The sequence below is a fragment of the Penicillium waksmanii genome, assembly GCF_028829765.1.
Source record: "Penicillium waksmanii strain IBT 27052 chromosome Unknown utg000005l:1.0-5232799.0:1.0-5237142.0, whole genome shotgun sequence".
NCBI classification, from domain to species: Eukaryota; Fungi; Ascomycota; class Eurotiomycetes; order Eurotiales; family Aspergillaceae; genus Penicillium; species Penicillium waksmanii.
This window is the reverse complement of record NW_026643252.1, coordinates 3684767-3708386: the sequence shown is the minus strand read 5'-3', so window position 1 is coordinate 3708386 and position 23620 is coordinate 3684767. Positions and strand designations below refer to the sequence as shown.

Below are 23620 nucleotides of genomic sequence, written 5' to 3'. Positions count from 1 at the left end.
TCTACTCAGTGGGCCAAGTGAAGTATCATCAGGCCACCATACTAGTACTAGCTTGTTTCTAGAATCCGATAGAGTGAAACACACGTACCAGGTTTACACTACACACCTTCCAGATAGATATCCAAATGAAATGCATTCCTTATAGAAAGGAAGAACAAAAAAAAAAAACGGAGAACTAATATGTGCCACCCTATATCTATCCTTTTACCTCACGCGCCCACATTTCACCCTGTGCACCCATAAAAAGAAAAACCACAGACATATGAGAAATCAGGGTTCGAGCCGAGGTCAAAGACAAAAGGAGAGAGTATAAGGAGAGATAGAAACGCCAACCGCCTCAAAACCTGCCCCTATTATGTGATCCAGAATAGTTACCAGTTGATACCCACCTTCCGTGTGTGTGTGGCATCCACCAAAGAAATGCCCCAGGCACCATCCGAGCGACACTTTGGAAGGAGACACAAAACGCCAAAAAATGAGGAAAGAAAGAGATGAAAGATAAAAATAAAAATAAAAATAAATGACACCATATCCGATGTAGATAGATGAGAGAAAGGAGAGTAGAGAGAAAAGAGGAAGGGAATTCTCGAACGAATCATGACAAGGTAAAGCCTGCTGAACCCACAACACACATGATACCACATTAGTTACCCATCAATCGCCTCCTCATGTCCTTCCAGACCTGCAAACATTGACGACGGTGCTTTCCTTCCGGAACCATAGACCATCTCCATCAACTTCGCTTTCTGGCGCTCCCGGACAGATCGCAGGTAATCGTATGTACCCTCCAACCCACGGATCTGCCCATCGATAACAGCCTCGACGGGACCGAGCATGCGTCCCGCATTGGAACTGCCGGACCCCGAAGAGCCCCCCTCCACGCCGACAAAGCTGACCGAATCATTGCGCCGCACAAGCGGACTGACAAGCTTCCGCCGAAGCGTTTCAAGATTCACTTTCAGTGTGAGGAGACGGCCGCGGTGATCAACAAGCAAGTGCTTGTTTGCGACAGTGCGGCTCCGAACGTTGGCGAGAAGCTTCTTATTCTTTTCGTACTTGCGAACGACTGCAGCATTGGGCCCGAGGACGCGAGTCCAGAGGGAGCTAAGCATTTCTCCCTCGGCCCGTTCTTGGGCATCTGATTCGCGGACGACTGTGCGTTGCAGGTTCAAGAATTGCCGATCTATTGATTCGAATAAGGCGAAAAGAGCGGTTGAGTGGGTCAATTCGCTGTTGATTGACTCTTCGAGGACGGCGAGAAATTCGCTGAAGGTTCGTGTGAGGGTTGCGCGGGTGCGCTGTGCAGATGTTTGACCGAAGACTGCCATCACGACATGTCCAAATGGTGTTGTTACGCCGCTCCCGGCCAGCTCTGTGGGTCGCTCGAGCGCACCTAATCGTGAGAACATGTTGTGGACATTGTCGAAAACAACTGTAGGTAGAGAACTTGGAGGTTGTGCAGATAAAGTTTCGAGCTCACGCTTGGCCCAGTCCATCACAATCAGGATGGAGTCAATATCTGAGTCGACGTTTGCAAAGAAACGTGTCAACTCTAGAGATAGAGACTTGAGTGAATCAGATAGCTCATCTAATTGACGCACGATAATAGGCGCGCTAGTCATGTTTGTGCCACGCACTGACTCACTAAGGTCCCAAACGGCGACCCCGGTTTCTTGCAGGGTACCGATCTGCTGGACGCCATTTTCGGAGTAATAGATGAGGGGCTCAAACGAACGCGCGAAGCTCGATAGCTTCACCAGATCCGGGATGGACTGCGGTAGACCGGGGAGGAATAGAGCACGCATGAAGGCGACCGCAACCAACATGACCAATACCGAGAGAGTCGTATTGGATTTCGAACTAGTCATGTGCTCGAACTTGTTGCGCAAGTAGCCGCAGATGGCAGCGATGGGTTCACGATGCTGGACTTCTGCACGCACTGCGAATCGAATGTCTTATCGCCATGCGCAAAAGGACAAGTCAGTTTCTTCCGCGTCTCCAGTAGGGAATGTTAGACCCAGATCAGGCAGTGCCTACAGTTGCTCAGATTCTCCGCGCCAAAGCCCAATCCGTCATCGTCGGGGCCCTCACGAGTCGCGCCGGGACGTTGCGCCGGAGGAGGACTGGGGGATCGTCCTATCTGTGGGGTACCTGCTCCCCTTGGCAAGGGTACATTGGCAGCGATCGAAACATCACCTTTTTCGGCATACTCACTTGTTCTTCCCTTCGCGGGGGCTTCAGGCGCATCTTCATACTGCGGGCTTGGTTCGCGCGACGCTGTCGGCGACACGCTGAGACGACCAACTGTGGGTTTCAAGTCCGGACGGTTGCGGAGGTTATGCTTCTGCGCATATGGTTGGTGACGGTACCATCCACTCCCTTGAACATAATCGTGTTGTCGTATGCCAAGGCCAGGGGGTGCCCAGCGGTCATTTGTGGGTGTCTCATCCAACTCATCGTCCGACTCTTCAGACCGGAAGCCCGAGTGCTGCGAGGGCAAGCCGTACAGCGGGGAGCGATGCGCATTGCTGTTGTTCTCAAAGTCCTCAAGTGAGGCGTCCAGCGACGGGTGGTCGTCGAAGACGTTGTCTAGCTCGTCCAACATAGTGGACGGCGTATTGCGAAGTTGGCGCTTCAGATCGGGAGATCGCAGTGACGCAGCGCAGGCGTCTTTGCGATCAGAATATTTCGTGGGCCGAGAGGCTGGGAGAGTTGTAATAATGTGAAGTCTAGGCGGTTAGTGGAAGCGCTCAAGACAAACTGCATATGCCGGTTGAATATCGGTGGCGATTTTGACAAGCGAGAGAAGATGGCTGGGGAACAATCGACCCCGCGCGCCTAGAAGTTGCGATGCGACCAGAGCGATGCGACAGAGGTGGTGGTGGGGGTGTTGTTGGTGGTGGAAGGGAAGTATGGGTTACCCTAGGGCAAAGTTGACAGCAGGTGAATATCAATCAACCAACCACGAAAATCAATAGTCAAACCACGACCTCGTAGCGATTTAACAGAGACGATGAAGAAGATTGCGGCGCCTCGTCGAGCAAGGCGGGAGATCGAGGAACTCCTCACCTTGCAGAGGAGGCTGGGCCAATCAAGCCTTGGGGAGCCCAGGTCATGTGGTGTACATGGATGCTCTCGAGTGCTGGCAGGCGGAGATCTTCTCAAGTATTGAGTAGGTACCAATAATGTACTGAGGAGGTATCTCTCATTCACTTTTGCCTGTGAATCTGTGCAAATCCATTGTAAATCTGCAAGCAATCAACTTTGTTGTGACATGCAGGGTACCCCATTCTCCCTGCCTGACCGCTATTGTCGCCCAATCGATGTGTCGCAATTGATCTCGCTGAAACACGCCCTCACCCTCTGGTATGTAATTGTTCTTGACTCGTTGCGTCCTTCGCCACCCCCTGCACCAGGCCTCAAGTAGCCCCCAAGTGCCCCCAAGTGCCCCAATTTTGACGCAAGCCCACGCCGACCTTGTTCCGTGATCGACCAACTCCCCCAAAGGTACCTGCAGCAATGTGCAGCTATCTACGAACGCGGGAAAAAAAGAAAAAGGAAAAAGGGGATATAAGAGAGAAGAATCCAAATCTATTGCGGGTCAACCTTTGGTAATCTGAGATAAAATTACATGCCCGCTCCCTCGAATGCCCGGAATCGGCCCACGGCACCAGAAACCAATCCCAGACGTCTATCTGTTCCAGAGACGGGGTGTGTGAGAACAAGAACGAAAATGCCGTGTGTGTAATAAAAGCGTCAAGTCATTTAAGCGGTGGACTCCTTGAGGTAGCTGTAACGAGTGTGTTAGCAGGGGATCTTCGGCGGTTCTGCTCTGCTGTGTTTATATAAAACATACGTGATGAGGTCGTTGCGCTCCTTGCCCTTCTTCAGACCACCGAAGGCCATCTTGGTACCGGGGATGAACTTCTTGGGGTTCTCGAGGTACTTGAACTGTAGGGCGATGCGAGTTAGCGACACCATGTCTCTCACGGTGGGATTGAAGCAATTCTTACCAGAGTGTTCTCGTCCCAGGTGACACCAGCCTGCTTGTTGGCGTCGGTGTAGGAGTAGCCGTCGGCCTGACCGGTCTTACGGCCGAAGAGGCCGCTCAGGTTGGGGCCGACCTTGTGGGGACCACCAGCCTCGACAGTGTGGCACTGAGCGCAGCGAGTCTGAAGCATTCAATGTTAGTTTCCCGTTCTCTCTTAAGCAGACAGAAGAGAAGCTTACCTGGAAAAGCTTGGCACCCTTGGCAGAGTCACCTGGAGTGGAAATCGCGTTAGCAATGCTGCTGTTGGTTATGTTGCTAGACGCCATAGTCATGGCTATGGTATCTTTGATGTTTGTTTTCTTTGCTGCATCGGCCGCAAGCTCGGCTTCGCGCTCATCGATGATGGCCAGTGTGCAGAACACATCAAAGGACGTCATGGTGATGGCGAAGTCCGAGGCTCGCTAGGAAGGTAGGTCTGGCTTGGTACGTTGCAGTGTGAAGCGAGGGAACAATTGCTGGAGAGGATTCGTAGAAGGTGCGAAACGAGAGAGTTTGGACGTGTCGCGATCAGATCGAAAGTACGAGCTGAAGGTGCGTCGGCAAGTGACTACCGTTGGCAAACTCGCAGGGCAGTCGCTATTGACCAAGGTGATGATCGGAAAACCATCGATACGCCATCTCTTCGCCAGTTCTCGTTTCTCTGCTTCACACGAGCAGCCAGTTGTTCGCAACCAGCCTAGGATCCAGGCCAGCGCCGATGCTCGCGAGGCAGAAAAAAAAGGGAGGGTGACAAAGGGAGCTTACCGGGAGCGAAAGAAGCTTCCTTGCCCATTATGAAAGAGTATTAAAGGTAATTGAAGGGGAATTGACTGTACAGACTTGTAGACGGAGATGACAGAAAAGCAAGATTTTCCCAGAAGCAGATTTCGCAATTATTTGTACCGCGCCTCCCCGGCCCCCGTGATCTGGGCCTGTCAGCCAATCAGCGTCTTGCTAATTCAGCACTGCGGGCGCAACCGGGAGCCTTCGGTGAGTGACCACAACGCATATTTATAGTGATTGATGCTATTTAGAGGCATACAAGTATATGAGGGGGAATGCTAGAGTATGTGTATACACTATACACTATTTACTATACATACACTTCAGCTAAAGATGAGCCTACTGCATCTTGTTCAATTCTAATCTAGTACTCTACCCTGTACTAAGGATCTCCTTCCGAAAAGCTCTCAGCCACCCGGAAATGACCTCATGGCTAATCATTCTCCTGTATGCGTCCCTGGTTAGCCAACTTTTCTTCCGTCTCTTTATCCAGCCAGTCTTGGTTGCTGCAACCTATTCGAATTTACCCAGGGCACAACAATGCTATCCTGCTGCCCCTTGGATGTCGACAGGGGCGAACTCGCTTTCAGCCCCTTGGACACGGCTGCGCACTTTCTCGGTCCACCGGGCTTCGAAATACGCAGTCGGTTATTCGCCCGCTTTGATCCGCTTTCCCGGATTTGACCCAGTAGCAGTGGATCCGGAACAGGCATGGCCAACTTCTTTACAGAGGAGCCGAGAAGCCTCTCACAATCTTGGACCGCCTTAAGACTTATCATAGCCCGCCATACCCGTAATTGCACAGCAGCGACCGGTATCGGTATCGCCTTCCATGGCGGGAACAGAGAGATGCTATTTCAGTAGTATCTACTATCATGAGGATAATGTCGGTAGGAAGAGTTATCATGAGTTCATCCCGATATATGGATTCTTATTGACGAGTTTACCACAGACACAATTCTCAGTGCCCTATGCCAAGAAGCGACTTCGCTACTCACTATGTGGCCTATATTAAAAACCTAGATCACATACTACTCTAGTAATTTCTAACATACTTTCCAACTGATCGATTGAGAACTGCTGGGTAGATCTGACTTTAGAGCAAATACTCGTATAGTATATCGTAATTGTAGTCTTTCTTCGATTGGTAGAATACCATTCCCTTCTGATGGATCCTTAAATACGAGGTTATACATATATGGCTTAGCACAACATGTGATTAGGAGTTGAGAAAGCTCCTCTGTGTTGTCTGACACGATGAAAGGCGAAAGCAGTCACTCCTGTAGTCACCATGGTACTATATTACTAGTACAGTATGTAGACACATAAGCGGAGAGTAAGACTAGGCATGCAGACGATGACTACGAGGCCAAAATCATACGACTGTGGATACGAGCATCAGAAATGACCCGTGCCTGATGGTCTCGGCTAAAAGCAAAGCAAACTGTTTTCCTACCGAGGAATGAAGGGCGACGCGCCTGCAGGTGCAGTTCCTAATGGTTTTCGCGGGCCGAGATTGGTCGTCGGTGGCACCTGCACCAGACGGAAGGTCACGTGGCCCGAGAAACCCAATCAATGCAAACAGTGCCAACATGTCACCTGACTGATATGCTCGCCGGCCGAGATGGGAATTGTTACAAGCAGAGCAAAAGTTCTGGAATTGAATTCGGTCATTTCACAACCACCATGGCTCCCGCTCCTATTCCGCATTTCCTCCTACCGCGAGGACTTCCCACTGCGCGGACCCTGCGGACCCTGCAGCACCAGCAACACATCGGCCTGACCACCCGCGCACCGCGCCAATGCTTTTCTTCCTCCAGCCCTGTATCCAAGGGTAGGAATACCGACAAGAGCCGGACACTAAGTCAACCAGACAAGTTCCGACCTCCTTCACACCCGCAGCGGCTCGTCAATCCGGCACGCACCTCGCCCTCCGGTCAACCCATCAACTATGGTCCCCGCCTCACAGCCGAGCAGCGCGAAGCGCAGAATAAAAAGCAATACCCCAACATGTTCCCACCAGAGGGGACGGTCATGCACAAGTTCTTGACGAATAAGTGGATTCATGTGTGGATCGCAATGGTGCGTACATACACTCCCCATGCCCGTCGAGTTTCAAGCTCAGGCCCTCCCATCCCATCGCATAGCATACTAATAAATATATCTACAGAGCATCCTGACCTCCCTGGCAACATTCACCTTTACCACGAACTTCAAAGCCAGCTCTCCCTTCGCCCACCTCCTCCCGCCCTGGTCCGCCCTCTTCACCTCACCCTTCAGCACCATCTCCCAGGCCATGGCCGTCTACCGCATGGACGTGCAGCACAACTCCATGCGCGTGCGTGAGCAGCGCCACCGTCGCATTGAGGACGCTGAGAAGCGCAGGCAGTATCGTGTCGCGCACGGCATGGAGGAGCCTAGTGAGAAAGATCTTCCTCAGCCTGTCGACGACCAGTCGCCTGTTGCGGTTGAGGCTGCGAATGGTGAGTTCGTTGATTGGGAAGGCAAGAAGAAGCCTGCTAAGAAGTGGCTTGGAATTTGGTAATTTCTCTCCTTTCCTCATTCCATTCTGAGTTGATGAAGTGAGTTGGGGGAGTTAGATTGCCAATTCCAATGCCAAGCAGACTGCTTGTGCAGGCAGGATTGGTAGTATGATTTGGGGAAAGACTGGGACAGTGTTCTTTGGCACTACACCCACCCACACCCGTGGAGATGGATACACCTTCCATCTGTATATTAGTAGATTTTTTTTATGGAAATAAGCGACTTGAAAGTCATGGTCATGAATCGCCTCTCATTGCATTGCGAGATATGGTATAAGAATCAATCAAGCCTTCTCAAAACAAACGCCAGCCCTTTCTCAGATCGAAAATGAAACCTGAAGAGAGTAGAAAGAAAAGTAACAAGAAAAAGATCATTCTACCTCAACACCCTCCAGCCCCTCCAGCACTTCTTCACCAACCCCACCCTTCTTCAACACAGTCTTGATCATATTCGCAATAACACTGCGCTTAACACCACCGCGCCGAGGCCTCCACACGCCAGGAACCTCCTCTTCCCCAGTCGCCGGATTCAAAACGGCAATATCCTCCGTAGGAGCCGTAGCACCGAGCATATTCACATTCTCAGAGTTAGGCACAGCAGGCTGCGTAAGACGAGAAGGCGGGTCGACCGTGCGTATAGAAAGCAATTTCAAATTACCAGCCTCCGTATCCCTAGTAACGGAGATGGCAAGAACTGCATCCGCGACGGCGATTTCTTCCCGACTCGGATCGAAAATGATGTTCTCGCCGACGGAGACAACAAGCAGCGTCACCGGGGGTCGAACATATTGTGAAGCAATACCAGCAGCCTTCAGATTCGAACGGCGCGGGTACAGATACTCCGCAACCTCCCAGTCGTCGTCGAAGAAAGGATCTTCCTCGCCTTGCGACTTCAGCTTTGGCAATTTGGTCGACAAAAGTGCGAGATGGGTCGTTAGAGAGAGGAGCGGCAGTGGATATGAGAGTGGTTGAGAGAGAAGCAAGACCTAGATTTGCGTATCAGCATAAACTCTTCTCTTCTCTTCTCTTTTGCCCGATATGCCGCAGATCCGGGTGCAATTGGGGCAATTTGTTCAGTAATCAACTCACATCAATATACAACCGCCAATGCCACCGTTTATTGATAACCAATCTCCCCTTCAACCCACCAGCCATCGTCACATCACCATCACCATCACCATCACCACTCCCATCCGCAACAGAACCCACCAACGACTCGCGCATCATCTCCGACAAAAACACCGGCAGCGCATCATCATCCCGAAACCCAGGAATCTCAATAGACATCTGCACCCATGACCCATGACCCGAAGACGCAGCCGAAGCCGACGACGGATCCTCCCCTTCTCCCACCTCACTCGACGCTAGCGTATCAGTCGACAGAACCGTCTTCTCAACCTCCGCCTTCACGCCGACGATAGCCTGCGTCCCGTCCGCGAACCCAATGCGCGCACTACCGTTCGTTCCGGGGAGGATGTTCGACTCGGCTGTCAAGGGCCGAAATTGGGTTGGTGAGCGGCCATCGGGTCGGATGGGGGATTTGGGTAGCGAGAGAGAGGTGTAGAGGTAGGAGAGCTCAGCTGGGGAGAGGTGCGGGGTTTGCGAGGCAGAGGAGGCTTGTCTTTGGTTGGACATTTTGGGAAGATGGTTGCTGTGATTTGTAGGACTTTTTCGGGGCGGATAGTTTCCCGGGACAGATGGCGGGGGGCAATTGTGTATGTAGCTAGCTCAAGTTGCTGCTATTCGTCTCGTGGATTAAGTTGATAAGAGTAGGTTTTTTTTTTCCGCTGATCGCAGACTTTTTGAGCCCCCGGTTTTTTGGAGTGGCGGGGAGTTCGAGGGAGGAATACTCGCGAGCTTCGAATCTTGAGCTTCTCTGCCTAGCAAGCCTCTGCGATTGAAGCTAGGTGTCAAATTGTGGAGGTCTAAAAAAGTTGAAGGTGAAGAGCATGCTTGATTGGGAAACTTGAATGTCGGCGGCCCGTTGTTACTCCGGGTGGGTCCCAAACCGCCCACTGGCAACCCTGGAGATTGCTTGATGTGAACTACACTAGTAGAGTTGGTGTGGAAGATAGTCTGCTGTCTAATGTACCAAGCCAGGTACATTGCATGTTTTAAACTTTAATTCAACTAATAAGGAATCAAGGATGATGAGCGAAAAAATAATATTATGCATGTCAAGTGTATATGCGTATATGATTGGCAGATGCCGAGTGCTATATTACAACAAGGTAGGCTGGAGGCCAGCCAGTCAATCCGGGAGAGGGTCAAAGATAATACAAGAAAGAGTGAACAGGAAGATTGGATCAGAGAGGATGCAAGAGAGCAGTTGAATAAGGAAGGAAAGCGATGGACAGGAGTGGCAGTTTTTGCCATGACAATGTACAGTGAGAGAGAGGGATGAGAGAGAAGTATGTAGACAAAGGAAAAAGGAAAGCGCCATATTCATCAAAGATGGAAAACGCGAGGGATATGCAAATGTAGGGAATGGTATATAATGCGACTTGCGCATGTGGTATCAAATGAAGATGTGAAAAGTGTGGTGGGCAAAATAATGTGCAACGCCAAAAGAAAAAATGAGAGATCGCCAGGGAAATAAAACCGAGGGGGGGCAAATGTGTGCGAGGCCAGTAACCATCTATCCAAAAAAGGGCCTATGGGGGTATGAAAGAAAGATGAAAAATGTAAGGAAGAAAAAAAAATAGAAAAACCCAGAACTGCCAGACCTGCCAGACCTGGAGAAAAAGTGCCCCGAAACCAATACGCCGAAAGCAGGTATGTATCCGATTTTTAGCGCAATCTTTCGCCAGAATTTTGTTTTTGGTGGTGATTCTCTATTTCGAGATGAGAATATGAGTGAGTGGTTGGTGTCATCGAGGTCAAGTAGACACTCGTCTTTCAAATGTAGTTGCTTCCAGATGCGAAGTAATTGGTGGAAGCCTTGTGGTTCCACTCGCTCTCCTCATAGGGGGGGTGTTGGCCACTGGCGGTTGGAGTTAGGGTCCGCCTTGTTGGTGTGGTGTTTCACAGGAGTCTCAAAGTAGCCATCGGCCTTGGCCGTGGGAGAAGGAGTGGGATACGGGCTCGGTAAGGCACGCGAGTTATCCGTCTGGCGGTGTACCCCAGCAGACATTGATTGGGTCTGCGCGAGGCGTCGCGCCGCCTTGCTGGCAGAGTGGAGCACCTCGTCTAAAAGCTCATCCTCTTCCTCGGGTGTCTCATAGCGGTGAACTGGGTGGCTTGTCATCTGCATGGCACGTCGTGTCCTGCTGGAGATTGGGGCCGGGTTGCTGGTGGGCATTGATTGCCGCTTGGTCACATTTCCATCAGCTCCAGAGAGATGTACTGGAACATTGCTTAGTGTGGACGTGTCCAGGGAGTATTTGACACTCTGCAAGGCCTTGTCCAGATCAGTCAGATCGGAGTTCGCCTTTGGGTCTGCGGGGTTGGACCCATCAAGAGCCATGGAGGAGCGATTTGACCAGGGAATGCAACCAGCGTTGGCTTCGATATCCTCGGGCGCGGCGTTCTGGTTGCGACCTGAAAGTCGACGAGCACGTTTACGTAGGTGCGAGAAGAAGCTTTCCTTGGTAGTCGGCGTAGTGTTTCCAGAACCGTTCAGCATCCGCTCAGCCTCCTGGCGGTGGGCATCAGAGTAGTGATTGCCGTTCGAGTTAACAGACAATTGGCGGCCAATCTTCTTGTTCTTAGCAGCCTCAGTCTCAGCAAACTTCGCAGCCTCGCTGTGTGCCACAGTTGTATTGGCTTGAGCGGTGACAGAGTTTGAAAGAGGAGACACGGGGCGGATGGAGGGAAGAATGGGCATAGGGGCACCATTTGCCCACGTCGCGCGCTTAGTGTTGGCGGGGCGTGCCTTGTTGACTGGTGGTACCTCGGGGTTCGTGTTGTAGGTGACAGGGGCAGGTCTGGCCGGGCTCTCGGCTTCAGCGCCAGGAACTGGGCTGTCAGAGCGTCCAATAAGTGATCGGCGGAACCAGGAAGGCTTGGTAGAGAGAGTAGGGGAATCGTTCGGGGTGAGTGTGGGAGACTTGAAGCTTTTCTCGGATTGTTTACGACCAAGCAGTCGCGAGGACGTTGAGGACTTGGGTCGCATGGGATCGACCGCATCGACAAAGTACTCATGGTTCATGGCTTGGCTGCAGGTTGGTCGGTTCTTGGGGTCCCACATCAAACACCAGGTGACAAATTCACTCAGGGCAGCGGGCCAAATAGATGGGTTCAGGACGCTGTCCATCGAGTGGGGTGCCATTTTGGGGAACTGGAAACCCAGCTTCTGAGCCAAGCGCGAACCGTCGCGCCATTCACCACCGCCAATCTTCGCGCCCGACTTACTGTACCAGTTGCCAGGGCTTCCCATAATCTCACAAACGCGCCATACTTGATCCACCTCGTTTCCTCCAGGGAACAGTGGCTTTAAGGTCGCGATCTCAACAGCCATGGCACCAACCGCCCACATATCAACAGGGGCTGAGTATTCTCCGGCCCGCAGGAGTACTTCGGGTGCCCGGTACCAACGGGTCGAGACGTAAGTAGTATAAGGCTGTTTCGAGTGAGTCTCACGGGCGAGACCAAAGTCGGCAATCTTCACAGTATAAGTAGGAGGGGAGGATGGAGGAGTAACGAGGGTTGAGTAGCGGCTAAAGGGAGAGTCGTTGGAAGCAGAGGTAGACACGAGGATATTCTCGGGTTTGATGTCGCGGTGGAAGAAGTGGTGGGCATGAATATGCTCTAACCCAGACAAGATCTGGTAAAGAATGCTCTTGACATGCTTGCCTTCAAAGTACTTGTGGTCACGAGCCTTCATGAGCTGGTATAGGTTGCCATCCATGTACTCCATGGCAATATGCAGTTTGCGGGACAGAGGGTCGAGGAAGATATCGAGAGCGGGGACGAGGTGAGGGTGGACGGGGAGTGTGCGAAGGAAGATAACTTCACGAAGTTCTAGACATGGCTGTAATGAATCGAAGGTCTTTTTCATCGTCTTGATTGCAACCTGGAGGAGAGGATGTCTTGTCAGTAATGTTTCATCACACATCAGCACCAGATCGTTGGATCATTCCCATACCATGGTTCCTCTGCGCGCGATATGGGATCCCGCAGTCCGTACACGGGCCACGGCCACGCTACCAAAACTACCATCACCAACTTCCTTCATGACCTGGAAGCGGTCCTCGAGGGTCGCCATTGATGTGTGGTTTGCCCGAGACGGGGTATCGTATGTAACTGTCATCTTGTCCTCTTCGGATCTGCCAGCAGATGAAGAGTGTATGTGTAACTTGGAAGGGGGTTAGCGTCAGGCGCGACATGGTTGATTGGTGGTGGGTGCTCACTCACATTAGAGGGGCTGGGTTCCCACGAGAGTATGTATATTTAGGGAAGGATGTTCAATTGGGGCGAATGGTCATCATCCGAATGTGAATGTGTGGTCTGATGTTGAGCAAGGAGGGAGTCACTCCCATTAAAGATGTAAGGAATGACGGTGTAGTTGGAAAGGAGGAGGGGGATGGAGGGAAGAGGAGGGGGGAAAGATTCTATGACCAAGGCCAAAAAGAACGGGCACGAAGCAATAAAAAGGAATTCCACCCAGAATAGGAGAAGACCCGTCTAGGGTGGGAACTCGAGCGATCGGAGGCCGTGGGAAGCCCCTGACGCGCTGACAGCTCTAAGCTCCAGGACGGCGCCGTGGGGACGGTAAATTAACCACGTTAGGCCGGCGCAGATCAGTCCACCAGGATCCAGATGGGGGTGGAAGGGTGGAGGAGGATGATGATGATGATGTGTGGATTGGTATAGTTGTATACCGCTCAGGGAGAGTGAAATCACTGTTGAATATTCTTGACTCTGGAATTGTAGAGAAGTGAAAAAGAGGAAAAGAGAGATAGAAAAGGATATCCGCACGAGGGCGCGAGAGGGGAAAGAGTGGGCATTTTGCAGGGGACTATTGGGGATGGAGTCAATACAACTTGGTACGGTCGATGAAGAAAAAGGCCCAAAAGACCTTCTTGTTTTGCGAAATAACGGGATCCTCTCGCGATGGTCCAATGAGGAGGTTGGCAGTGGAGACGGGTTCCTGGTTAGTATTTACCGTATGTTTGGCTAGACAGGGGGGTATTTGGGTATTTGGGTATTTGGGTATTTATTAAGTATCCACCAATACAATTAGTTTGGGAAAACTCGACTCTGTTAAATTCCTCTGGGTTTATTTTGGTTTATTGTGGTTTCTTTTCTTTGCTTTTCTTTTCTTTTTCTTGGTCCTTTTGTTTTTACTAAGAGTTGCGAGATGGAAAAAGAAATATAACAATAAAATTAAATACCTTATACTACGCACAGAGCACACCCATAAGTACCGATGTACACTATACCAAGAAAGAAGCAATACAGAATACTAATAGTAAGTCAACATCCGGTGGTCCAGAGTACTCCATATTCTGTAACAAATAAGCACCCTCCAACACACACCGATATGATTATCACACAACCGATATACCCGAGGAACTGCAGCAAGAATTTGGGAGGTTGGGCATACAAAAAAGCAGCCTGTCGCAGTCACCCACGCAGCCCTAGCCTGAGCCTTCTTGGGGCGGCCCTCCCCCCACTTCCAGTTGGGCCGCGTCGTTGCCCCGTAATCTATGTATTCTTCATACACGTACTTTACATCCACAACAGTTCGGCGCGAGTGTAAATCAGTATCCCCCTACGCAGAAACGCGTTCGCGATTCGCTTTCTCTCCTGCTCATCCGCATGACGTTGACGGATCAGATTTGTTCCCAGCCATTCATCCAGATTCCCGTCTCTCGGGTCCCGGTCGAGGTCGCGGTCGAGGTCGAGCCTCCCACAGTCGAACCTCCCACAGTCGAACATGTCATTTTATTTTCAGAACGCGCAGCCGCAGGCGCAGCGCAGTCTGGCCCGCAAGGAGAATCCTTCTTGTGACCATGTCTGTTATGTCATGTCCTACATCGAAGCAGTCGAAGCATACGGAGTAGCTCTGAGGGAATTAAGAAAATGTCATCATGATACGAAGTAAATAAATTAAAATATAATTTCTGATTCTAAAATGAGGGACTCCCGTACCCGTACGTATGGCGTCCACTAGAAGTAGCCCTGGAGAATATAATTAAATAAAAATCCAAAGCCGTCCTCCGTACTGTACTCCGGAGGCGATTCCCCTGTTTCACTCCGGCTTGGTTGATCCGGTTGACCAGGCATCCTACTAACTCGCCACCTGATCTTCGCCTATCCGAGCGTTCCTGGGGAAAGGTGTGGATTCATCTCCGTCCGTACCAGCCGGCTGCTTTTCAGGACTAGTCGAGGAATGCCCTCTTACTGGTCCCAGCCGCGAATGATTTGAATTTTGTTCTTATGCACACGGAATATTTTATATAAATTATTTGAATCTCGACTCCAACTGGGTGGGAACCGGGATTTGATCAAGGCCAAATGTAAATTAGGTTTTCGGGGGGGGGGGAGAAGGACGGAGAGACGCGGAGGCGTTCGCATGGAGCTTTCTTTCTGTACGGTAGGAGTAAGCTTAACCCGCGGGCACCATGGTAATGGGACGCCATCGGTGGTACATCGTGCATCTGATGGATAGGAATAAACGAATAAATGATAAAATGATCTTTCGATCCATCGTCCCATCGCATCGTTTCCAGCCTTGTCAGGAGGCGAGGCTGCCCCGTCACACTGCGTGCACGCGATTCCCTCGATTGGAACAGATGGCGCGCCCTGATTCAGGTTGACCTCGCAACAACAACAATTACTACCACCACCACCACCACTACCACGGAGTACTGAGGACCAGCAGGGGCGGGGCAGGGCCTTTTCTTTGTTCTGTAAAAGGCGCTATCACCACTTCCCCGGCCTAGTCTCTTACCAATTCCGTGTCAAGGATATTAAATTGCAATCGTTCTTCGCGCGGCGGACCGTTGGAGCGCTAATCCCTACCCTCCCGGATGTCGCCCGGTGGACGAAATCGCCATCGACCCTCTTCTCACTCACTCACCACCCTCTCTCTTGGGTAGGATAATCTTTTTTATCTTTACTCGTACTAGGCAAGCTCCACTCCACAAGCTCCAGGAACCCGAGGACACAGACATGGGAAGACGATCGAGGACGATCCTCGCATACCTGTCAGAACGGGAGAGGAGGAGTTAGGGGGGATCAATACGAGCCTTTGTATTCGATTACCTACAGCAGAATGAAACGCACCTGTCAGGCCAGACGAACCCTGGGGCGGCCGTTTGGCCCGCAAGGATGGAACGGGCAGCGCGCCCCCATATTGCATTATTACGAGAGTACACTTCTCATTACATACCGAGTACGAAGGGACTCGGTTACTCCATACATCTGTATCATACACGGTTTGAGACTCCTCCACTGCTTCGTTGGTGCCGCGCCTTTCCATGCAATTGCAGATGAATAGGGGTCATTTGTCATTTGTGTCTATCGTACGAGTATTGTGGAATTATTGGGTTAATATTATTTTCATCAGGTGATAATCATCCATTTTCGATCGTGTGGACGGTCGAGTTCCGCGGGTGAAGGTGGGTTCCTTCCAAGGGCCGTACCGACAGAAGGTACCAACATACGGGAAATGGTCAATCCGTGGAAACCCACAAGTTAATTCGTTAATCTTTTTTATTTTTAATTACCACAGGCACTCCGGGTCAGTGGACCCAATCAAAATAGAGCAGAATCTCGTGTGTCGTCAGACCTCTCCTCACTATACCACACCACCACAACACACCATACTCGCTGTATGTACAATGCTTGGGTACCTTCACAGGAGATGCGCCGTAAATCACGGGTGGACGGAGTATGCTGTACAATGTACACACCGCATGCAGCAGACTCCATTGGGGTCAAGGGACTTCGCGCAGTGCTAAAAGCTATTGTACCAATAGGCAGTATCAGAGGATCATAGTGCGATGGAGACTATGCGCCCACCACACCATTGGCGGAGAAGTCGGTTCTCTTTTGTTGGAAAGGACCAAGTGGATTTCGATTTACACAGCAACTCAAAAGGCATCCTCATTCAGCCCTTTCATTGCTGGACCGCTCCCAAAGGTCTCCAGGCTGTGGGCCTAGCGCGCTCGGGGAAGGACGGGCACTCCACTTGCGTGGGCCCTCAATCCAGGCTCCTCTTCCCCGAGAGGAGGCGAGGGGACCATCTTTTGTGCAAAGGATCGCTGGCTCCCCAAGGAATGGAACTATTGCACCCGTTGCCAAAATCCCGGGAGGCGCCGTCATCTTCCCTCGACCTTCGAGAAGGTCATCGGCCCGTCCACCACAACCGCTCATCGAATGTTTTATGCTTAGGCTCATCGACCCTTTCCATCCCCCCAAATGATTGCCAGTTCCCACTCTTGTCTCTCATGCTCGTCATCCTCTTGAACCCCCCCCCCCTTTGCCACCTCGTTGCGGCGAGGCAGACATGCATCGCCTGCTTCATCCACCTTGCCAGGGGCTCGCCCACATTCCATAGTCCACATCACCAATCATCCCTTCTCCCCTCCACCTCCCTCCACTCCCCTTCTACCAGTCGTAAACCGACGCAGTAGAAAATGTCTCCAGATTGCACATCCTCTGCACTCCGTACTCAAAGCTAAATGTTGAACTAATTCAACTCGACCCACACCAGACGCCGAACATAAACAAAAAAGCACTGGGCACACTGCACTGGCACACCGACCCTCGGCCCTCCTCCCCTTTTCCTCACGACACAGAGAGCATGAACGGAGCGTATCAGAATGCCATGTGCGCCCCTTTCCGAATCGATCGACCCATCAATCCCAGACGAAGGGTTAACGATATCGACGGAGTACCGCTGCTCCGGGAAGCTAGCTGCACGAGGCATCTCGGGTCGGGTCCCACAGTCAACAGTCCACCACCCGTAATGTGGCCTCTTATTCGACGCTTTGGCGTTTCTGGAAGGTCCTTACCAGGGTTCTATGGCAGACTGCGCGGCCCCTAACTATTTCCGGAGAAGGTCCAAGTCATCATCAACCTATCCGTATTTAGAGCATGTTTGGAGAAGTGGGAGGGGAAGGGGGCTTGGCTTAGTCTATCTCTGACTTTAACGGAGTAGGGGGATGCTAACCCGTAACTTCCGTGCCCCTGATGTTCGTTTGATGAACTTTCTGGAAGGTTGTCAAACTTCCGTCCGTCGAATCTAATTTCAAACCCTGCCCTGTTGTGGGTACGTCGCCGAGGAAACTGACAAGCTGTCCCTGCATCCTCGGCACTTTGGTTCGGTTTGGTTTGGCTTGGTTTGGGAGGGATTCCGTTCATACGAGTAGCATAGGCTCGAAGCGAAAAAGTCCACTTTCAGGATCCGTTCGGACATTTTACCCGCCTCCTATATGGGGCCTTTGTGTGTGCTATTGTTGGTATCAATCATTCTTCTAATTGCCAGTGTGCGTACGACTGGTCTCATTGTGTGGAATTGGACTCGCTGGTTCAATGGATATTGCTTTTTGTTGAAACCCATTGTTCCTGTTGTTCCTGTGCTCTTTCATGCTATTCTTTGAACATTGTAATCTGCATCGGTCATCTGCGTCAGGCTGTTGACCATAGTACAACTTATTTGAGATGTTCTGGCGGTTGAGGAATAGTACTAGTTAGATATATTCATTCTGCTGGCAGACTTTTCATATTTTAGGAAGGGTCGATACCTCCAGTGTTGACTGCAGCTTCCCAAGTACCCTCGTCCTCACTTTCGATGCCCCGGTCCACCGACGCCAGCGTTTCTTCCATTGTTTCACCCCCTCCAGCGTTGCCACGTATGGCCGTTCTTAAAGGCTCGGCAGAAGAATTGACCGCATGTCCTTATGCTTTGACTCTTGCATGGCTTATCTAATTCCTGCCGTCTGGGTTTGAGATTGTTTGTGGATAGACTAGGGTATGTCTAGGGATTTCCGCAGGATATCTTAGCAACGGTTGTAGGTTTGTGGCCATAGACATGATGCTTACAGCTGTGTTGGAGATACCCTTTGGGTAGTTTAAAGCTTGAAAAAAGACCAAAACTTTCGTATAGTGTTAGAATCTAGGAGTCTTTGTGGATTTTTTCACGCCTACGGCTTTCCAATGTGTCCGTATCTACGTGCTACTAGTAGCTACTCGTCGTAACTTTCTGTGAAATTTATTCTTGGGGTATTCAGGTATTCAGGAGTATAGTATACTACCTATGTAGCCACTTAAACTGTCTGCTGTAGGGCCTATAAGGGCAAATATTATAATAACCCTTTTTTCTCCCGGTATATCTAAAGGAGCTTCCTAGTGTAGCCGTCCCAAGCGTTTTGATAGCGCTCATAAAGTACTTTACTTAGAGAATTGGAACCTTGTTCTTATTGAGATATCTAGTAAGAAGATCAATGAAAGCTTGTGCTTTAAGTTGAATGGTACGCCAAGGCAACGATTGTATGGTTTTGTCGTCGTGTGCTTGGTGGTGCTTGCCCGCCGAGCCACATGCACAACATGGAAGGTGCCTTCCCTTTCCATGCACATCCGCCATGACTTTCTTCCTTCCCTTCATCTTCACCTCTCTTTCTTTCTTTCTCTCTCTCTCTCTCTCTCCTCTCCTCCCACTTTCTTCCACTCCACACCCCTCCCAGGTAGCTAACCAAAGATCCTTATTCCAATCGAGAGTCTCTTTCCTCGGTGACCAGCTATCATGGATGACTCGCGTGTGAGTGCCTACAAAGGCGGTTACAGTGCCAACGTCAGAAGGACGTAAGCCCATTCCTCTTCTCAACATTACTATCTGAAGTGATTTCTCTGCTAACCTCTCCCAGCGTGGACAGCATTGAACTCCCAGAGTGGTGGGTATACAGCCATGTCCATCACTCCGGGCGCCATATCTAACAACTATAGGCTCACTTGCTGTCTGTGCGGAATCCGCCAATCAAAGACATGGTATTCGAAAGCTTCGCTTGCGGCTCTTCGACAGAGAATCTATCGAGAGGGAAACCAAATCTTAATTGCGAATCATGCGGGTCTCATCCGGTGCTGTGATTGTTCGGGCAATCCGGCACAGTCAGAGCGCAAATGCAAGATCTGTGCCGAGCTCAAGAGTCTCGATGCCTTTGCGCGAAACCAGCGCCAGTATGCGGAGCCGGTAAGTGGTCATTGCTTTCCGATATATATGGATGGGGATGCTTGTATAGTTGAAACTCGAACTGATCAAGAATGGCCTTCGACAGACTTGCATTCCTTGCCAGGACTTCATGATGAACAATGACCACGAGTTTAAAGAACGTGAACACCGGCGTGGTCTCCAGCGGTGGGACGAGAATCTGGGTCCAGATCAAGCGATCAAGGGATCTCCCCCCTGCGCCCCGACGCCGACTCGCTCTTCCTGTTGGTGAAAACGACAACGGCAGTGGCTTTATCGCTGAGCCATCGCCACTTCCTCAAGGTCGACTCATGCATCAGAATGCCCTCGGCACAGAGAGTGGTTCCACACAGCCTCCGACAGGTGAACGTGCATATGAGACTGCTTCCAGTCGGGCTACAGCACCTCGCCTTCCACGGGTAGAGGGCGACGACGAGATCGTAAGTTGCTCCTATTTGACCTGGTTTAACTCTAAGAAGAGAGTCAGCGAACTATTTTAATGACCAGAACTTTCTTTCTACTGCAGCGATCTACCGCTAGTTCTACTTTGGTCTCGAATGATGGATTTCTGCTTGCCCCAGAATATGGCTCTGACGATGATACAATCGCCCCACGAGCCGAGCGGAGTCGAACCGGGTGGTCGAAAATCCGAGTGAGTAATGCTGCGTTGGGCATTGTCCTTGGTCTGTTTTCATGGGCGTGGCTAATCTAAGTTTGCAAACCAGCCGAACCGTCATCGCCGAGGCCACCCTGAGTAAACAGTTGAGCCTCTCGAAGCTTCACTAAGCTCTGCATTCCCCGACCACCTTTATTTTTCTTTCCTCTCTTCTCTTCTCATATGAATATGAAAATGACATCAAAGCGGTCTAGTTTTCAACCTGAGTTGTTGGTACGTTGATTCCCTGGGTTAGGGTCAGGGGTGCCATGGTCATGACATCGGTGGTTCCGTTCCCCACGTTCCAACGAAGTATCCAATTCTCCAGTCATCTCCAAAGACTGGGAAGTGCAATGATCTATCTATCTTTAGCAGGTCGGGGGTTTCTTCTCTTTCTTCTCTTTTCGCAAGAATCAATATGCACTAGTCTCAGTCTCACAATGATCCGAGTTATGAGCCCTGGTATTGGTAAACAGTACTACTAGTACTTCGAGTTGAACTTGGGACTCTCCTGGGCGCTAAAAATATATTTGCCCCCGCGAGCTATAATTAGGAAGGTCAACAGTCTCAAGTCCCACCCTATTATCCCAAGTTGGATCTATTGTTCGGTGTACACCTGGGCACCTAGTAGTAGTACTACTTTCAATAATACCCCTGGAGTATCTTGAAGTTGATTCCCCTTCATCGACCGCATCATTTCGCCAAGTCATTCCTCCGAGCGCGTGGCCGCACTGGCCTGTTCTGCAGAGCCAACTGTCGGGTTTGCAGCCGAGTTGCAGATGCAGCGATCTGTGCAAAACATGAAACGTGCTGCTAACAGCTCTGATAGGTGCCGAGGAAATCGTAATCGACGCAGGCATCGCATGGAAGCCATCAGTGAATAGATTAAATGATGCCGATCATGACGCTACAGCAGGGTTGGCGAATATGACATCCCAAGCATTTGTGACACTTTAATATATTAAATGCGCCACATCAAAGGTTCGTGACGTCGAGTTACAGTCCCACAGGGCTGCTGGATGGCCACCGGTAAGTGATAGTAATACTAGTAGTAAGCTGTTGCACCAGTGACGCAGTTGTGTTTGGGATCGCCACTTTGTCTTCCCCACAGCCCCTCCATCACTCTGGATTTCTCTGCCTTCTGCGACACTCTCCTCCTCAGGCCGTATTCGTGAGCCCGTGACTAGTTTTAGTTTTTAGTTTTGCCCAGCGGGCTACTAGAGCGAGAGAGAAACAAACCAACCCCACGGCTCGTCTCGCATCCTGGTCGCGATGGCTTACGATGGATACCGTTCGACCCCTAATTCCTACCAGACGGGCAACTTGAACATGACCTCCGATCCGACCGATCCTTACGGACCACCGCATCCTCCATATCCCTCTCGCCATGAAAACGATTACCTGAACATGCCCCAACCGCAGATGCCTCAGCCCGCATCGGCTACCTCAAACATGGACCAGCCATATCCAGAACCTCCCCGCCCGGAGAGTACGAACTCGGGCCATCTGAACGATGCTATCAGTTCCGCTGTCCATATTAATGGGTCTTCCGCCTACCTGTCTCCCGATGTCTTGCAGCAGATTACCGCGACCGTGATCCAGCAGCTCAAAGCTAGTGGCTTGGAGAATAGCAACCTGCCCGGGTCTGGTCAGCCTCCTGCTCGATCGCAGTCACTGCAGCCTCCCTACTCGACGGCAGACTTGGCTCCTCGACCACACTCCGAGTCTCCACCGATTCCTTCTCAGAGAAGCGAATCAGTGCCTTTCGTCGATCCCATGTCTAAAAGCTATGATACGCACCCATATGTGCCACCCTCTGCCTACTCGAATGATCCTCAGTCAAGGACGCAACAATCACCAGAGTCGTTTTCTAGGCGTCGTGAGTCGATGTCTAGCCAAGGGAGTCAGGCACCACGCCCCAAGGGCCCGGAGCGTGACACCACAGTGATGGAGATGACGACACTGGAGAGAATTTGGGGAAAGCTTTTTGAAGATGGAAAGCCTACAAAGAGACTTGGTCAATTTTTGCGCGGAATTGCAATGCACTTGGTATGTCATAATCATGATCCTATTTATAAAAAGATACTGACGCTTAGGGAATAGATCGAAGATTACCCACCGGGAAATACCCTTGTCATTGTCCCCGACAAGCTGCAAAAGTTTTATGCCGACACCAATGTTTCGCTAGATAAATATCCTTGGAAAGGTTGGTCTTGGTCTTTCTCTTCTCGAACTAATCTGAATACGGAACTTCTTTTTGACATATTAGTACAGATATATTTGATGACCGCACCTCCTCCATCTCGAGGCTGTTCCGCGACGTGGAAGTGGAACACCACCTGGTCCAGTCGGCTGATCTCAAAGAACGACCCGATATCCCGGGGCTGACGCCGAAAGGATTTGAAAAATGGGTTACCATGATGATTCAAGCCCATCCAGACCGAGAATACGAGCGCTTGCAAAAGGCTGTACTCAACATGCCAATCAGCAATCCCGATGACAAGAAAGAGCGGTTCCCGAAAGAGATCCCGCGCCGGCTCTTCCCTGACACCGCTGATATTCAACTAAGAGAGGAGACCGAGGAATATATAATGAAGCACTGCGGAGTTGATCTGCCTCGCATCACCGATCAGGAACGCGAGCTCTCACGACCAGCGACTGCAAAGAGATCCCCCGAGCCAGCCATTTCATCCTCCGGCCGGGCTCGGTCATACGAACGAGGACGCCCTCCACCTACTTCTGCCTCTGCATCTTCCGTATCATCTTCGGCTGTGGTTGATGACGAAGATGAAGAAGTTACACCCTCAGTCTCCATCGAGCGCGAGAGAAAGCCATACAGCGCTCACCCGGGACGCGGCAAACAATATAAAGAGTCGGGCTCAGGCCACTCTCGCACTGGCAGCTCAACTGGCTCCTTCTCCACATCCAGACCAGCAGATATCACGGGTACGACCTCGACCTTGAACTCTACCTCGGACCCCTTGAAGCACCGGCCGGCGGAAAAGTTTGACCGCGATTCCCGCTATGGTCGAACTGGCTCCGGCCCCGCTTCTCGACGATTCTCGCGAACATCCCGCAGCTCGTCTCGTGGGATGAACACACGTCCTGGAGACTATCGACACTCGGAAGGCGATTTGCATAGCCGCGACAACACACCCCGATACGACGGCATATCTGCCGCGGATCTATACATGGAGTCTCCAACTTCTATCCTGCCCGATAGTGACGATGGCCGTCGGTTCAAAGATCATCGTAGCAGTCGCAGTGGCGAGGATTATCATCGTGGTATGCTTGGTGGACACGGTGGTGGACCGGTCAAGTACTACCACTGACTGTGATTATTGGGAGGGGGCCCTTATTTTCAAGCTTTTATTGTGCCTTTTTGGCTGTGAGGTGTTGCTTTCTTTTTTCTTTGATTCTCTTTCTCCAGCTGGGCGTTTCGCGTGGCATGAAGATACCCTGTTTCTAGGGGT

General features: G+C 51.0%; 8 protein-coding genes across 8 annotated transcripts; 4 read left to right on the top strand and 4 right to left on the bottom strand.

Annotated features, from left to right (window-relative positions):
* Positions 1-647: 647 nt before the first annotated feature.
* On the bottom strand, positions 648-2605 carry N7481_006288 (uncharacterized protein; the record flags this gene model as incomplete). The annotated part of the gene is made up of 2 exons (XM_057265507.1): positions 648-1954; positions 2038-2605. 2 exons carry the CDS (start codon positions 2603-2605, stop codon positions 648-650), a joined length of 1875 nt encoding a protein of 624 aa, XP_057123227.1.
* A 1150-nt stretch (positions 2606-3755) lies between these two features.
* On the bottom strand, positions 3756-4428 carry N7481_006287 (iso-1-cytochrome c; the record flags this gene model as incomplete). The annotated part of the gene is made up of 4 exons (XM_057265506.1): positions 3756-3790; positions 3857-3951; positions 4014-4172; positions 4231-4428. 4 exons carry the CDS (start codon positions 4426-4428, stop codon positions 3766-3768), a joined length of 477 nt encoding a protein of 158 aa, XP_057123226.1. The 3' UTR covers positions 3756-3765.
* A 2071-nt stretch (positions 4429-6499) lies between these two features.
* N7481_006286 (uncharacterized protein) lies at positions 6500-7358 on the top strand (the record flags this gene model as incomplete). The annotated part of the gene is made up of 2 exons (XM_057265505.1): positions 6500-6895; positions 6984-7358. 2 exons carry the CDS (start codon positions 6500-6502, stop codon positions 7356-7358), a joined length of 771 nt encoding a protein of 256 aa, XP_057123225.1.
* A 369-nt stretch (positions 7359-7727) lies between these two features.
* Positions 7728-8991, bottom strand: N7481_006285 (exosome non-catalytic core subunit RRP42; the record flags this gene model as incomplete). The annotated part of the gene is made up of 2 exons (XM_057265504.1): positions 7728-8342; positions 8446-8991. The coding sequence occupies 2 exons, from the start codon at positions 8989-8991 to the stop codon at positions 7728-7730; spliced, it is 1161 nt and encodes a 386-aa protein (XP_057123224.1).
* A 1327-nt stretch (positions 8992-10318) lies between these two features.
* Positions 10319-12607, bottom strand: N7481_006284 (serine/threonine-protein kinase; the record flags this gene model as incomplete). Its single annotated transcript, XM_057265503.1, has 2 exons — positions 10319-12370; positions 12443-12607. The coding sequence occupies 2 exons, from the start codon at positions 12605-12607 to the stop codon at positions 10319-10321; spliced, it is 2217 nt and encodes a 738-aa protein (XP_057123223.1).
* A 1511-nt stretch (positions 12608-14118) lies between these two features.
* Positions 14119-14310, top strand: N7481_006283 (uncharacterized protein; the record flags this gene model as incomplete). Its single annotated transcript, XM_057265502.1, has 1 exon — positions 14119-14310. One exon carries the CDS (start codon positions 14119-14121, stop codon positions 14308-14310), a length of 192 nt encoding a protein of 63 aa, XP_057123222.1.
* A 4741-nt stretch (positions 14311-19051) lies between these two features.
* N7481_006282 (uncharacterized protein) lies at positions 19052-20250 on the top strand (the record flags this gene model as incomplete). The annotated part of the gene is made up of 6 exons (XM_057265501.1): positions 19052-19110; positions 19173-19199; positions 19252-19495; positions 19633-19932; positions 20019-20144; positions 20218-20250. 6 exons carry the CDS (start codon positions 19052-19054, stop codon positions 20248-20250), a joined length of 789 nt encoding a protein of 262 aa, XP_057123221.1.
* Positions 20251-21419: 1169 nt separating this feature from the next.
* On the top strand, positions 21420-23479 carry N7481_006281 (uncharacterized protein; the record flags this gene model as incomplete). Its single annotated transcript, XM_057265500.1, has 3 exons — positions 21420-22196; positions 22251-22353; positions 22422-23479. The coding sequence occupies 3 exons, from the start codon at positions 21420-21422 to the stop codon at positions 23477-23479; spliced, it is 1938 nt and encodes a 645-aa protein (XP_057123220.1).
* Between the last annotated feature and the right edge of the window lie 141 nt (positions 23480-23620).